The 13,279-nt window shown below is 56.2% G+C and overlaps 2 protein-coding genes across 2 annotated transcripts in view; both read right to left on the bottom strand.

The window, feature by feature from the left end:
- The window catches only part of LOC120383937 (E3 ubiquitin-protein ligase TRIM39-like), a 961,691-nt gene that overhangs the window by 878,051 nt on the left and 70,361 nt on the right, over window positions 1-13,279 (bottom strand). The window lies entirely within an intron of this gene.
- Window positions 423-13,279, bottom strand: part of LOC120383979 (butyrophilin subfamily 1 member A1-like) — a 275,840-nt gene continuing 262,983 nt past the window's right edge. The window contains exons 6-8 of the mRNA XM_039502313.1: window positions 8,143-8,163; window positions 8,013-8,039; window positions 423-1,214 (exon numbers count right to left, since the gene is read on the bottom strand). Of these exons, the coding sequence (XP_039358247.1) occupies window positions 655-1,214; window positions 8,013-8,039; window positions 8,143-8,163 (608 nt within the window). The 3' untranslated portion in view covers window positions 423-654. The remainder of the gene's footprint in view (window positions 1,215-8,012; window positions 8,040-8,142; window positions 8,164-13,279) is intronic.

The following is a 13,279-nucleotide window of genomic DNA, read 5'->3' on the forward strand; positions in this document are numbered from 1 at the left end:
ATGCTTTGCAGGAGTTCACCCAGGATCTCATGCCAGGCAAATGTCCTGTTTGGATTGGACTTAACTTTATAAGCCCTGCAATGAAGTGGACCTGAGCGGATGGCTGCCAATTAAATCAAACACTTTGCATCTTTCCCCATGTTAAATACATCTGAACTGTTTTTAAACATTAGCCAAGCTAATTGTTTATCATGATCTGTATTTATTATTTATTATATAGATTTGAGGGAAGAATCCAAAAATAAATGTAAATAATTCCATTTCTAAAAATATGTTTAGATGCTTGTTTTTGAAGTACTGTTGAAATGTAAATTAAAATATTCTTGTATTTACACCTTGTCACAATAATATTTTCTAAATTAAAATCTTTTTCCTTTCATATTTTACACTGAGATTTCACAGGGATAGAAAATTCTGACTGGAGTGAATGACCCCATCCCCCACCATCTGCTACCCCTGGGGCAGGGGACAGGGAAGGTGGGGGCTGGGGGTTCCCAGGTGTCCGGTTTTCGACTGGAACCTCCAGCTGAAAAGGGAAACTGGCAGCGTCCGGTCAGCACAGAAAGTCCAGTTGCTGCAGTAACTGGCCCCCACCATTGGGGACGGGTAGAGCAGCAGCGCTGGGAGGGGCCAGTCTGTGCCGCAGGGTCACTGTCAGGGACAGAGATTCCCTCCGGCCTGAGCTGGGACCGGGCAGATTATCAGGGGAGCCGCGTTTGTACCCCCAGCGTTGAGACCAGGATAGAAATAAGGGCGGAGCGTCCCGGAGAAGGTGTCAGTGAAAGTGAAGAGATGGGACCCGTCAGTCACATTGTAAAACGAGACGTCGCCCGCCACATAGTCCAGGAAAATCCCCACCCGGCTGGGCCTGACGCTCACGGGGAGGGGGGTCGAGGGGTAGGTGCAGGCCTTGTATTCCCCATCCCACAGCCCCACGACCCAGTGTCCATCCTCAGGTGAGAGTGTGACCAACCCCTTCCTGCTCACAGATTCCCTACAAACCCCCAAGTCCCATCTTGTCTTGTCTCCCACCTCCACCTCCCAGTAACGCCTCCCGCCCGCGAACCCCTCAGTGCCCAGGACACAGGGACAATAATCAAATCTCTCAGGGTTGTCCGGCAGATCCTGGCGTGTGTCTCCGTGTCTCACACGTTTCCGATCCTCTGACAGGATGAGTTTGGGATGAGCCGTGTCTGGATCCAGAGTCACGTCCACTGGGGGGAGAGTCACAGAGTCAGGGCCGGGGGCAGGGGCTGGTCACTGGGATCAAAGGGAAATTAACCTGAGTCCCTGTTAATCACTGGGGCGGGGGGAGGGGTCGTTGCCTGAGGGGAGTCAGGGCCCCTCTGCCTGTGAGGAGACAATGGGGGGGAAAGGGCAGGAGGAGCGGGTTGGGGGTGAGAAGGTGTCAGGGGAGGCAGGGATGGGAGGTGACAGACTGATGCTGGGAGAGGAAAGGGGAGGGGAGGTGACAGGAGCAGAGGGGTGGAGGGAGGGACATGGGGTGGGACAGGCACAAGGGCAATGGGGTGATAAGGGAAGGAGGGGCACCAGGATGACAGGGGGGTGAAGGGAAGGGCAGGTTCCAGGGGGCTACAAAGGGTGAGGGGAGGGTTGGGCTCCATGGGAGAAGAAGGGAACAGACCCCAGGAGGCTGCGGGGGGGGGGCAGGAAAGGGGCAGGCACCAGGGGCAGAGGGGTGTGAGGGAATGGGGAGCTCCAAGGGGGCAGGGGAAATCAAGGGGCGGGTGAGCTGCCAGGGGTGAGATGATGAGGAGTGGGAGCTGGAACCATGGGGGAGCGAATGAACAGGCATTGGTGCCAAAGGGGCAGAATGGGGGTGAGGGAGCAGGTGAGCAGAAGGGGGCAGAGAGAGGGTGTGGAGAAGGGCAGGCCCTAGGGGCAGAGGCGTGTGCAGGGAGATATGGGCACCAGGGGGGCAGAGGGAGGATGAAGGGAGGGTGGGGCCCAGAGGTTAGGAGAGGGTGAGGGGTGGGGTGGGGCAGTGCTGAGGTGAGGGGAAGGGCTGAGACCAGGGGTCCCAAAGGGGGCGAGGGAAGGGACTTGCACCAGGGAGGCAGATGGTGCCAGGGTAGAGCTGGGACTTGGGGCAGAGGAGGGGCTGGCACCAGGGGACTGGTGGGGTGGTGCGGGGTGCTGGTGTCCCGGAGCCAGCGGGGGCGGGGAGGGGCAGGGTGAGAAATAAGGAGAAGGTGGCATGGGGGATGGTGGCAGAGGGGCGAGAGGAGATCAGGGTCAGTGGGTCAGAGGGTGGGGAGGGCTGGGCACCAGGAAGGAAGGGGCCAAGGGCAGGGTCAGGTGTTGGGGGGCAGGAGGAGGGAAGGGGCAGGCAGCAGGAGGGTGCGGGGGGAGGGGAGAGGGCAGGTGCCAGGGGATTGAGGGGGTTGAGCAGAAGGGCAGGCACAGGGAGGGCAGAGGAGGGGAGGGAGAAGCACCAGGGGGCAGAGAGGGGTTAGAGGCAGGGCAGGTGGGCAGAGGGAGGGGATTGGGGAGAGGCAGGTGCCAGGGGGTCAGAGTGGGGCTAGAGGAGGGGTGAGCACAGGGGGACAAGGGAAAGGGCGGGTTCCAGGGGTCAGAGAGGGTGGGGAGAGGGGCAGGTGTCAGGAGGGCAGGGGGGGAAGGGACGGGCTGTTCCAGTGGGGCAGAGATGGGTGGAGGGCAGGGGCATGTGCCAGGGAGGCAAAGTGGGAGTAGAGGGGCAGGGGCCCAGGGGAGCAGAAAGGGAGTGAGAAGAGAGGTAGGGATGTTGGTGAGGGGTCAGAATAGACTAGGGTCCAGGGTCCCTCACAGGGGTGGGGGAAGGGGAAGGGAGGGGCAGGAGCCAGAGATGGGGGAGGGAGAGGCAGGCCCCAGGGAATCTCTGTTGCTTTCGGGCCATGTGTGGTTGGTTTCTCGCTCAGAGCAGGTCAGTGCTGTCCCCACACACACTGGGGGTGCTGCCCTGCTCTAGGAGGAGCAGCTGGGACTCTCCATGCTGGCAGGCCCCACGGGCCCCACCTTCCAGCCAGGGAAACCCCACAGCCAGGCCCTCCCCTCGCCGGGCCGAGCCCTACCCCCACGGGGGCAGTTGTCTGCATTGGGCTCACTTGGGAGGCATTACAGTGGAAGATTTTGGCGGGGGGGTATAAATGCGCACTAATGGGCCGTTGCTAATGAGGTCAGGGCAGTGGGGAGGGGAGGAGGCATTTCCTCACTTACTGCCCCCTCCATCTGGGAGAAGCTGCACTGGGGACCAGTCCCAGTTCACACCTGCACAGCGCGTCTGCACTAGGGGTTTGCACCGGTGCAGCTACATCAGTGCAAGGAAACCCTGGCAGACATGGCTGAGACACTGCTGTGCCAGGCCCCTCCCCGTCACTGGGGTTATGGATCAATAATTACAGGGTCTCTGGAGCAGGGGAGCTGGACTCTGGGCTCCCAGGTGGGGGCCTGACCCACTGGGCTGCAGAGTCATTCTCTCTCCCACGCTCTGGCCCAGTGCCCATGGCAGTGTTCAGACACAGGGGGACGTCATCAGACACCTGGAGCCCAGCGGTTCAAGCTCTCATGGCATCACACGGGGGGACTGAACCTGGGGCTCCCAGCTGAGGGCCCAGCCACTGGGCTAAAGGCTACAAGGGAAGCGGCGGCACCTTTTTCTCTTAATTGAAACCAGTCAGCAAACCCGACATGGAGTCGCGAATAGTTTCTTTTGACTCAAAATATAATTTTGCAGCAAATAAACAATTTGTCCAAAACATTTCACCCAGCTCCACTGCAAACCTGTCTGAGCAATTTAGGAGCCCCAATCCCAGTGACCTGCAATGAGAGACTGTCAACATCCCCAGAAACGCAGGTTCAGGCAGGCCAGGCTCAGGACATCAGCTGTGAAACACTCCAGAGCTGCGGGTTAATTTGCCCTTTGCAGACAAATGCCTCCTGGGCCCCTGATCTCAGCCCCGTAAATCAGGCTGAAAATGGAGACTCGGCTCCAGTCTGAACTCTCTGCACAGAGCCATTTGTACCATGGACGTTGGCATCTCCCAGTGCGGATAACAGTCACAGAGACCATCTCAGAGCCCCAGGAGCTCAGGTATCTCCATCTAACGACTGTGCCAGCCACCCCCCTCGCTCCCATTAACCAGCCCTGGGTCAGACACGCTGGGAACTTTCACACCCAGACTCTGGAGACACTTTGGGTCCTTCTACACAGCCTGCAGCAGCGAGTCTTGGAACAGGGTGGACAGATTCAGGCTTACGGGGCTCCCTCTTTGGAATTCAAAATAGCCACAAAGATTTTCAGGTTCTGGCTGGAACTCAGGCTCTGAAGCCCAGGGTGGAGCCAGGTCTGCCCCTCACAGTGCAAGAGGAGACATTGTCTGTGTCCACATCCCCTTCACCCCCTTCCTGGGATGGGGAACAGCAGCCCCAGGGCCCCTCCCTTCACCCCCAGGTCAGGGGAGTGAGAGCCCTCGGCCTCCTGGGCAGTGGGGCCTCCCAGCACAGGTTCCTGGGTGAGCGTGAAAGTGTCTCCACACAGAGAGCTCTGTGCACCTGGCAAATACACAGATGTGCCCGTGGATCAGGATCCGGGATGTTGCTCTGCCCAGGAGTGATGGAAGCTCCCTAAAAGTAGAGGGATCACCCACTCGTGCCAGCCCTTCTCCCTGAGCTCCTGTCCCCGCACCCCTGAACCCTCGCTCTCACACTGCCCCTTCTTCCTGAGCCCCTGCCTTCACCCCACCTCTTCCCCAACACCCTGACCCCCTGGTCTCTCCTCTCGGCCCCCTCCCCCATCCTCCCTAACCCTTACAACTGGTAAAAAGTGGGAGGGAACAGCCCTCCCATTGGTAAAAGTGATGGGGCCATGGCCCCTGGCCCCCCTCTTCCAGTGCCCCTTACTCACTCGCTCTCACCCCAGGAGGAGAGGAGCCTTGGGGCAGTGTCAGTGAGTTCAGTGCTGTGGGTACGAGTGGGGTTTACACCCCGGCTGCTGGAGCTCTGTGTATTGAGGGTATAAGGAGACAGAGGCCGTGTGAGCCCCCCACTGTCCTGCCAACGTGGCTCAGCCCTGACATCTGCCGGAGCCTCTCCCTGGGGAGGAATCGTCCCTGCGGCCCATTCAGGCCTTGGCCTCTCTGTGGAGGTGGCTGGTGAGGCTGCTGTTAAGGTGAGTTATGATGTGAGCTCCTGTCTGCTGGGAACCAGACTCTGAGCCTGGGCTGGGATCAGTGACTGGGGAGTGAAAGGCCCCAGCTGCCCTCACTGCCCCCCTGAGCCAGCTGGTTCCCCTTCCCCCCACAGTGCAATACCAACAATGCTCACACTTGGTGACACCCCCAGTGCCCCCAGCGGGCAGGGCGAGGGCCTGTCCAAGGAGCAATGGGCGCAATCTGCAGCAAGGGAGGTTGAGGCTGGAGATGAGGAAACACTTTCTAATTCTCAGGGCAGTGAAGCTCTGGACCTGGCTCCAAGGGAGGTTGTGGGATCCCCGTCACTGGAGGTTTGTAAGAACTGATTGGACAAATCCCTGCCAGGGATAGTCTAGGCCATGCCCCAGTGCAGGGAGCTGGACAAGGCAATCTCTCGAGGTCCCTTCCAGCCCTGCATTGCCATGAGTCTAGGTTACAGCTGTTCTGGAGCTGGGCCCAGGGCGTGGTGAGTGGCACGTGACAGATTTAACACTGTTAGTGACCATTTGGCAGCTCAGCGTCCCTGCCAGGAGCCTGGGCTGGTATGTGGCTGCCTGTACCCAGCTCAGCAGGGTGTTACTGGGCCGTGTGGACAGGACCTCGGGTTGGCACCTGTCCGTAGAGATGCCAAGTGTCCGTTTTTTTATTGGAACACCTGGTTGAAAAGGGACCCTGGTGGCTCCAGTTGGCACCACCGACTGGTACATTAAAAGTCTGGTCAGTGGCGCAGCAGGGGCCCAGGGCTAAGGCAGGCTCCTTGCCTGCCCTAGCTCCATGTGGCTCCTGAAAGAGGCCGCCAGATCCTTGTAGCCCCTAGGCACATGGGCGGCCAGGGAGGCTCCTTGTGCTGCCCCTGCCCCAAGTGCTAACTCTGCAGCTCCCATTGGCCGGGAATTGCGACCAGTGGGAGCTGCAGGGGCAGCGTCTGCAGGTGCGAGGGCGGCACGCAGAGCGTCCCTGGCCACCCATGCACCTATGTGCAGCAGGGACCTGGTGGACACTTCCTGGGAGCCGTGGTAAGTGCTGCTTGGACCCTGAATCCCCTCATGCACCCCCTCCCACACCCTGCCCCAGCCCGGAGTCCCCACCTGCACCCAAGCTCCCTCCCAGAGCCCACACCCCTCACCCCTCCCAACCCCCCGCCACAACCCAGAGCCCCTTCCTTCACCCAAACCCCTCATCCCCAGCCTCACACCAGAGCCCACACCCCCAGCCTGAGTCCTCATCACCTCCCACACCCCAACCCCCTGCCTCAGCCTGGAGTCCCCTCCTACACCCAAGCTCCCTCCTGGAGCCCGCACCACTCACTCCCACCAACACCCCAACCCCCTGCCCCAACCCAGAGCCCCCTCCTTCAGCCCAAACCCCTCATTCCTGGCCCCTCCCCAGAGCCCTAACCCCTCCTTCCATACCCCATACCCCTGCCCCAGCCCAGTGAAAGTGACTGAGGGTGGGGGAGAGTGAGTGACGGAGAGAGGGAGGATAGAGTGAGTGGGGGCCGGGCCTCGGAGAAGAGGAAGGGCAGGGGCAGGGCCTCAGGGCAGGGGCAGGGCCTCAGGGCAGGGGCGGGGCAGGAGTGTTTGGTTTTGGTAGATTATAAAGTTGGCAACCCGACCTGTGCAGGTTTCCCCAGGATTGTCCCTTTGTCCATGTCACTCTCCTGGGAAATCTGTGAGTCTGCCCAGGACGTGACAAGTCCCAGGTGTGTCAGTGGCCGTAGCGGGGGAGCTGCGGGGTGGTGGTGCCTACGCAAAGGGAGCTCTGGGTCCAGAGTGCCTGGGAGAGGCAGAGATGGGGCATCTTGGAGCAGTGAGTGAGATCAGGAGCTCAGGGCCAGCAGGGCCCAGTCACCACTGTGCAGGTACCAGCTGTGGGGGTCACCGCTGGGGGCAGCAGGGTAGATTTGGTGCCATGTCCCGCTGGGTGAGGTTGGTACTTGGGGCAGTCCAGGAGCAGGAGCCTCTGGGGGCTGGTGCCCTCTCCCGGGATTCGGAGGGGGAGACAGTGCCCGGGTGAGGGGACAGGTGGTGTACAGGAAGCAGGGAGATTTCCTGTTTGTTGCACCTCAGAGGTGGCGACCCTAACAGGACCCCCAGCGGTGTTTGTGTAACTGCCCTGGGTGCCCCCCTCCCTCCCAGCTCTGTGTGGTAGGTTACCCTGGAGAGCATGGACCCCTGGGCCAGTGGTGCTGCAGTGTGTGTGCATGGCCCCTGGGCTCTCTGATCCCTGCTGGAGCTGCCCAGACTCTCCCAGCATGCACCAGGGCACACAAACAGTCAGGCACCATGCTGGGTACAAACACACACACACCCCTCAGCCACCGCTGTGAGGCTGAAAAGTTGCCGCAGGGGCACAATTTGTTGCAACTGGGTCAGGGGAGCATCACAAGCTGGTTATAAAATCCTGCCTGCCCTTGCAGTGGGGACAGGGCCTTCCCCCCCCAAGATCCATAGGACAGTGAAATTGTGGGCTAAAGCTCGGTCTGAGTATAGAAACCCTGCTGCTGGGAAGAGAGCTGAGCAGTTCAGTGCAAATGATGGCCAGATAAGAATGTCCATCCTGCAGAGCCCAGGTAGCGCCCTGGAAAGGTGACACCAGGGGCAGTATTCCCTCACCAATCAGCCCTTTCCCAAAGGGAGCAGGTCCCTGCTCTGCAACGAACCTGGGGTGTCACCTGCCCCTTTCCATCCACCCAGTGACATTGCTGTTTCCAGCCTATTGAATGTCATAGGAAAATGCTCTGTGCAGGGAAAGGAGCAGAGAGCTCCCGGCGGGAGGTGGGTGTTACCATGGATAAAACATCAGTGGTATGTACAGTACCTGCGTAGATCTGGGCGCGTCTCCACCCTGCAACCAAACACAGACAGAGAGGTGAGAACGCCCCTCAACACCGACACGCTGAGCAGGAGACAATGTCACACAGGGTGATACTGGGGGGAATGGAACTTACTGAGCTCAGCCTGGAGTTTGTCTAAAAATAAAACAAAGAGAAATGAGTCAATACCACATAAAGTGACCAGATGTCCCGATTTTATAGGGACAGTCCCGATATTTGGGGCTTTGTCTTATACAGGTGCCTATTACCCCTCATCCCCTATCCCGATTTTTCACACTTACTGTCTGGTCACCCTAATATCACATTATCTTGCAGAGGAGAAGTGAGTCAAAAAGACTTTAAAGCAGGGAAGTTAAAATCCTTAGATTCAGCCTGGAGGCTACATCAGCAACCAGAGCCTGGCACCTCCTGAGCAGCAAAGGAATTAGCAAGGGGAGAAATATTGTAACCCCACCCGGCCAGGTGCAGGAGGTGGTAGAGCCAAACAGGGATCCCTCAGCAAATGGAAAATATTAACCCTGTGAAGCCAGTAGAAAGGAGCATGCAGTACATCGGGTGAAGTGTAGGATGGGAATTAGGAGGCTAAAATGGAATTAGGAGAGTGAACGTCCAGAGAGATAAAACAAATACCAGGGAATTATTTCAGTCCATCAGAATCAGGAAGTCTGTGAGAGAATCAATGGGTCCCCTGGATCCACAGGGGAGAAAGGGAGCAACTCAGGAGGGTAAGGACAATGCTGAGAGACTGACTGGTTTCTTTGCATCAGTTTCTACCACCGAGGTTGCTGGAGAGAGACTTGCCCTGGAGCTGCTCTGTTCAGGAAATGAATATCAGGGATTGAGGTGTGAAGAGGAGATATTGGAACAACTGATAAATTAAAGAGCCAGCAGCCACCAAGAGCAGCATAGATCCCTGCCAGGTGGCAAATGCCCAAGAGATCTGAAATGACATCAGACAATATGGCTGAGCTGCTAACGATAATACGCATCTCTCATTAAATCAGCTACACTCTTGGAGATCCAGAAGACTGGGAATGTTGTCCCCAGCTTTAAAAATTTGGCCGGAGTAATTCTGAGAGTTACAGCCCAGTGAGCCTTACGTCAGCGCCTGGCAAACTGGCTGAAACAAGAACTAAACCAGAATTCTAAATCCACTGTATGAGAATGATGGGAAAAAGTCCAACTAGCACAGCTGGAAAAGAAAACTGAGGGTATGTCTACACTTAAACCCCTACAGCAGTGTAGCTGCACCACTGCTGCTGGGGGGCTTCAGCATAGACACTACCTGTGCTGAGGGGAGGGATTCTCCCATTGTCATAGGTGACCCACCTCCCCCAGAGTCAGTAGCTAAGTTGATTCTTCCGTCGACCTAGCACTGTCTACACCAGAGGTTAGCTTGGTAAATATAAACTACATCTCTCAGGGGTGTGGATTCACACTCCAGAAAAATGTAGCTACACCAGTATAAATTCCTAGAGTAGACTAGGCTTGTGTCTCACTAATTAATTAAATGCCAGTGAGTATGTCAGTATAGTATGGCACAAAGGAGAACCCAATGGCATAATTGATGTGGACTGTGAAAGCCTTTGAAAAAGTTCCTCACAAAAAGTTTTTAAGGAAACTAAGGCTGTCTACACTACCACTTATGGCTGCGAAACTTATGTCACTCAGAGGTGTGATTATTCCACCCCCTGAGCAACATAAATTAAACTGGCATAAGTGTTGGTGTGCACAGCTATGTCAGTGGGAGAAACTCTCCTGCCCACATAGCTACCACCGCCCGCAGGAGGTGAATCATTATGCCGATGGGAGAACACTCTCCTGTTGGCGCAGAGTGGCTCCCCTAGAGATCTTACAGTGGCCCGGCTGCATCAGTACAGCTGTAGTGTTAGGAGCTCTGTAGTGCAGACATAGCCTAAGTCATCATGGGGTGAGGGGTAAAGTATTGTCCTGGATCAGAAACCAGTTAAATGAGAGAAAACAAAGAGCAGGAATAAATGGTCGATTTTCATATGGAAAAAGATTAGCAGTGGGGTTCCTCAAAGTTGGGTATTAGGACGGGTGTTTAGTCTATTTCAGTGGTTCTCAAACTGTGGGTCAAGACCCCAAAGTGGGTTGTGACCCTGTTTTAATGGAGTTGCCAGGGGTGGCTTAGACTTGCTGGGGCCTGGGCCCGAAGCCCGAGTCCCACCACCTGGGGCTGAAGCTGAAGCCCGAGGGCTTCAGCCCTGGGCACTGGGGTTCAGATTACAGGCCCCCTGTCTGGGATGGAAGCCCTTGGGATTCAGCTTTGGCCCTGCCCCCGCCCCCCACCCAGGGAGCAGGACTCGGGCAGGCTCAAACTTCGGTCTCCCGTCCTGGGGTCGAGTAGTAATTGTTGTTGTCAGACGGGGGTCGCGGTGCAATGAAGTTTGAGAGCCCCTGGTCTATTTATCAGTGACACAGAACAAAGGATAAGCCCTAAAGTGGCAAAATGTGCAGCTAACACACAATGATTTAGGTTACCAAAGAAGTCTGAGTTATTTCAGAAGCACCAAGCTTGGATAACCTGATGGCTGATGAAATTCAGTGTTGATCAATGTGAGGTAACGCACATTACAAGGATAATCAGACCTGCGCATGCAGGTTACTGGCTTTAAAATACTCAGGAAAAAGACCTGGGCAGCCCTGTGGACACCTCTGTGAAGAGCTCTGCTCAATGTGATCTAAACTCTCAGGGTGAGATTCTGTGCTCAGAACCTGCAGCCCAGGGGCACTTGAGGGCTCAGGCAGCTTTAAGCGCTGCCCCGTATCCTCCTGACCTGGGTGCTCTGGATGCCAAAGCAGCCCCCGCTGTAACTCAGGGCTTGTCTGCAGGGCAAAGTAACACCTGTATAAAATAAGTTGGGCATTTAAACCACTCATGTTATACCAGTGCAATGCTCCATATGAAATAAACTTATTCCATAATAAGAGTGAGTTTTTCTGGCTTAGCTTGTGCCTTTAGTTACAGCAGCGACCTGGGCATATGGGCAGCAGCACGGCCCAGGATCTCTGCAGCACCGTGCGCTGTGGCCCTGCCCCAACACCCCCCTCTTGTTCCCAGCCCCATCTCCCCTACACGCCTACAATAGGGCTTGTGAGTGGGTCCTCAGAGGGCAGCCCGCAGCTGTTCACTGCTCTGCCTGCACTGGAGGAATCCTCCCTCAGCTGGATCCAGGTCTTCTGGAGCCCATTTACACTGTTTTGGTCCTTTTACTGACAATAAAGGGGTTGAAGGATGGGTGAAAATCTCATGCTCCATTTATTAAAAGGTGTCCAGCCTTTCTGGGTATGAAGGTAGCATTGAGCAAGTGACCTGGGTGTAAGCAGTGCTCCAGCCCACTGAGATCTGCCTGAGTCTGCAGGCAGCGCTGTTTGCTGCTCACACTCATCCAGTGGCGTTGGGATGGTGACATTAAAGCCTGATCAATGACAATTTAATTGTCACCATTTGCAATTACCTCAATGCTGATCATTTTAACAGAAACATCCAACTTCTGTGCTTCTCCCGCACAGTTGGATGCAAGGACTGATACTGAGGAGGGAGCGGGGCAGTGGGGCAATGGCAGATACTGGGGCAGAAGGCAGTGGGGCAGCTACCTGTCATCAAAGGTTGCTGGGGTGAGGAACAGTGAATTCAATTCCCTCCATTCAAATACTTTTATGCTAAAACAGGAAGGGAAAGAGGAGATACATTTCCCTTTCCCTCCCCTCCCCCAATAGGAAATGCCTCCTGGAAATGAGAGCAAACGCACACACATAAACACACAGCACATGGTCACTGAGGGTGAAATCCTGCCCCTTCCCTCTTTACATGGCTGTGGAAGGGGGGATCCCAAGTGAGAGATCCTGTTAAATACTGGACAAGTCTTATAGTCTCCAGCCATGAGCCTGGCCCATGTGGGGCTGCTAGACAGAGCTGCTCAGGCCTCTTCCCCTTCGCAGCTCATCTGTGTGAGTGCGACACAGAGAGAGAAAAGGGCGAGAGGTTGGATTTCATTCCATCACGTGTAGGGTGAAGTTCCTATTACTGTTTAACGCAGCTCCGCTGTAGTTATGAGACGGAGAAACAAAGAGCTGGACTAATGGGTCACACAGATAGGTCTGTCTGTGGAGACCTCTGCCCTCTGCGTCCCTGCTGCCTGGGACTGGACTGCAGTGATGGCTGGTTCAACCTGTCCCCACAGGCTGTGGCCTCTATGGGTCAGAGCAGCCGACCCTGCTGCTTGAGTCCTAGACCCACTCACATCAGATATGGCTGTTGTGGGAAGGAAGGTCTCTGTTTATTGAGTTCCTTGGCAGGTGCCCTCTGTGCCCATCCCTTGAATGGCCCCAGCTCCCGACTGTGGGGATGGGGGAGGGAAGAGAGCGATGGGAATGGGACTTTGACCTGGGCTGGATAAGGAACAGGGTCTTGCTGGCTCCATCCTAGGCCAGATCCTGATCTTGTGGATGGTGTCTGCCCCTTGGTCCTAGGGATAACAGGGAAGAGCTCCCCCTAGGGGGAATAGTGGTAGATAGTGGGTGTCCCAGCAAAGAAAGGGGTGGAGGTGCCCTTCCTAAGCTGGATGCTCAGGTCACTATCACTGCTGAGCACAGCCTGAGCTAGAGCATCTTGTGCCCACTGTGAGCAGTGTGTCAGACCAGCCATGCAAATCCTGAGTGTGTTTGTGTTATTACAGCATCCTAGCCACAACTCACCATGGCAGCTAGTGCGGAGAATTCTCTGAAAGTCCAGGGAACAAGACAGTGACAGTTAATGGTTCTGATTGTTTAGTGTTTGGAAATGAGTCCAGCATAGCTCTCTTTGGGCACATACATGACTTTTACATACAACTCAAAATGAGTTAATCCCTGCCACCTAAACATGGACTCAACCCACATAACGTATCTGTTAAAGCAGGGCTGGGGAACCTTTTTCTATCAGGGGCCGCTGACCCACAGAAAAAAATAGTCGTGGGCCACACAGCCCCACAGGCAGGGGGTGGGGCGCAGAGGCTCGGGGATTCCCCTAGGCTCTGGAGTGGTGCCAGAAATGAGGGGCTCAGAGTGTGGGATGGGGCTCCAGGTTGGGGCAGGGGGTTGAGGTGTGGGAGGAGGTGAGGGCTCTGTCTGGAAGTCTGGGCTTGGGATGAGGGGTTTTGGGTGCAGGAGAGGGCTCCAGGCTGGGGCAAAGGGGTTTGGAGTGCAGGAGGTGGCTGAGGGCTGGGCAGGGAGTTGGGGTGTGGGC

This window comes from Mauremys reevesii, linkage group 15 (genome assembly GCF_016161935.1).
Source record: "Mauremys reevesii isolate NIE-2019 linkage group 15, ASM1616193v1, whole genome shotgun sequence".
NCBI classification, from domain to species: domain Eukaryota; kingdom Metazoa; phylum Chordata; order Testudines; family Geoemydidae; genus Mauremys; species Mauremys reevesii.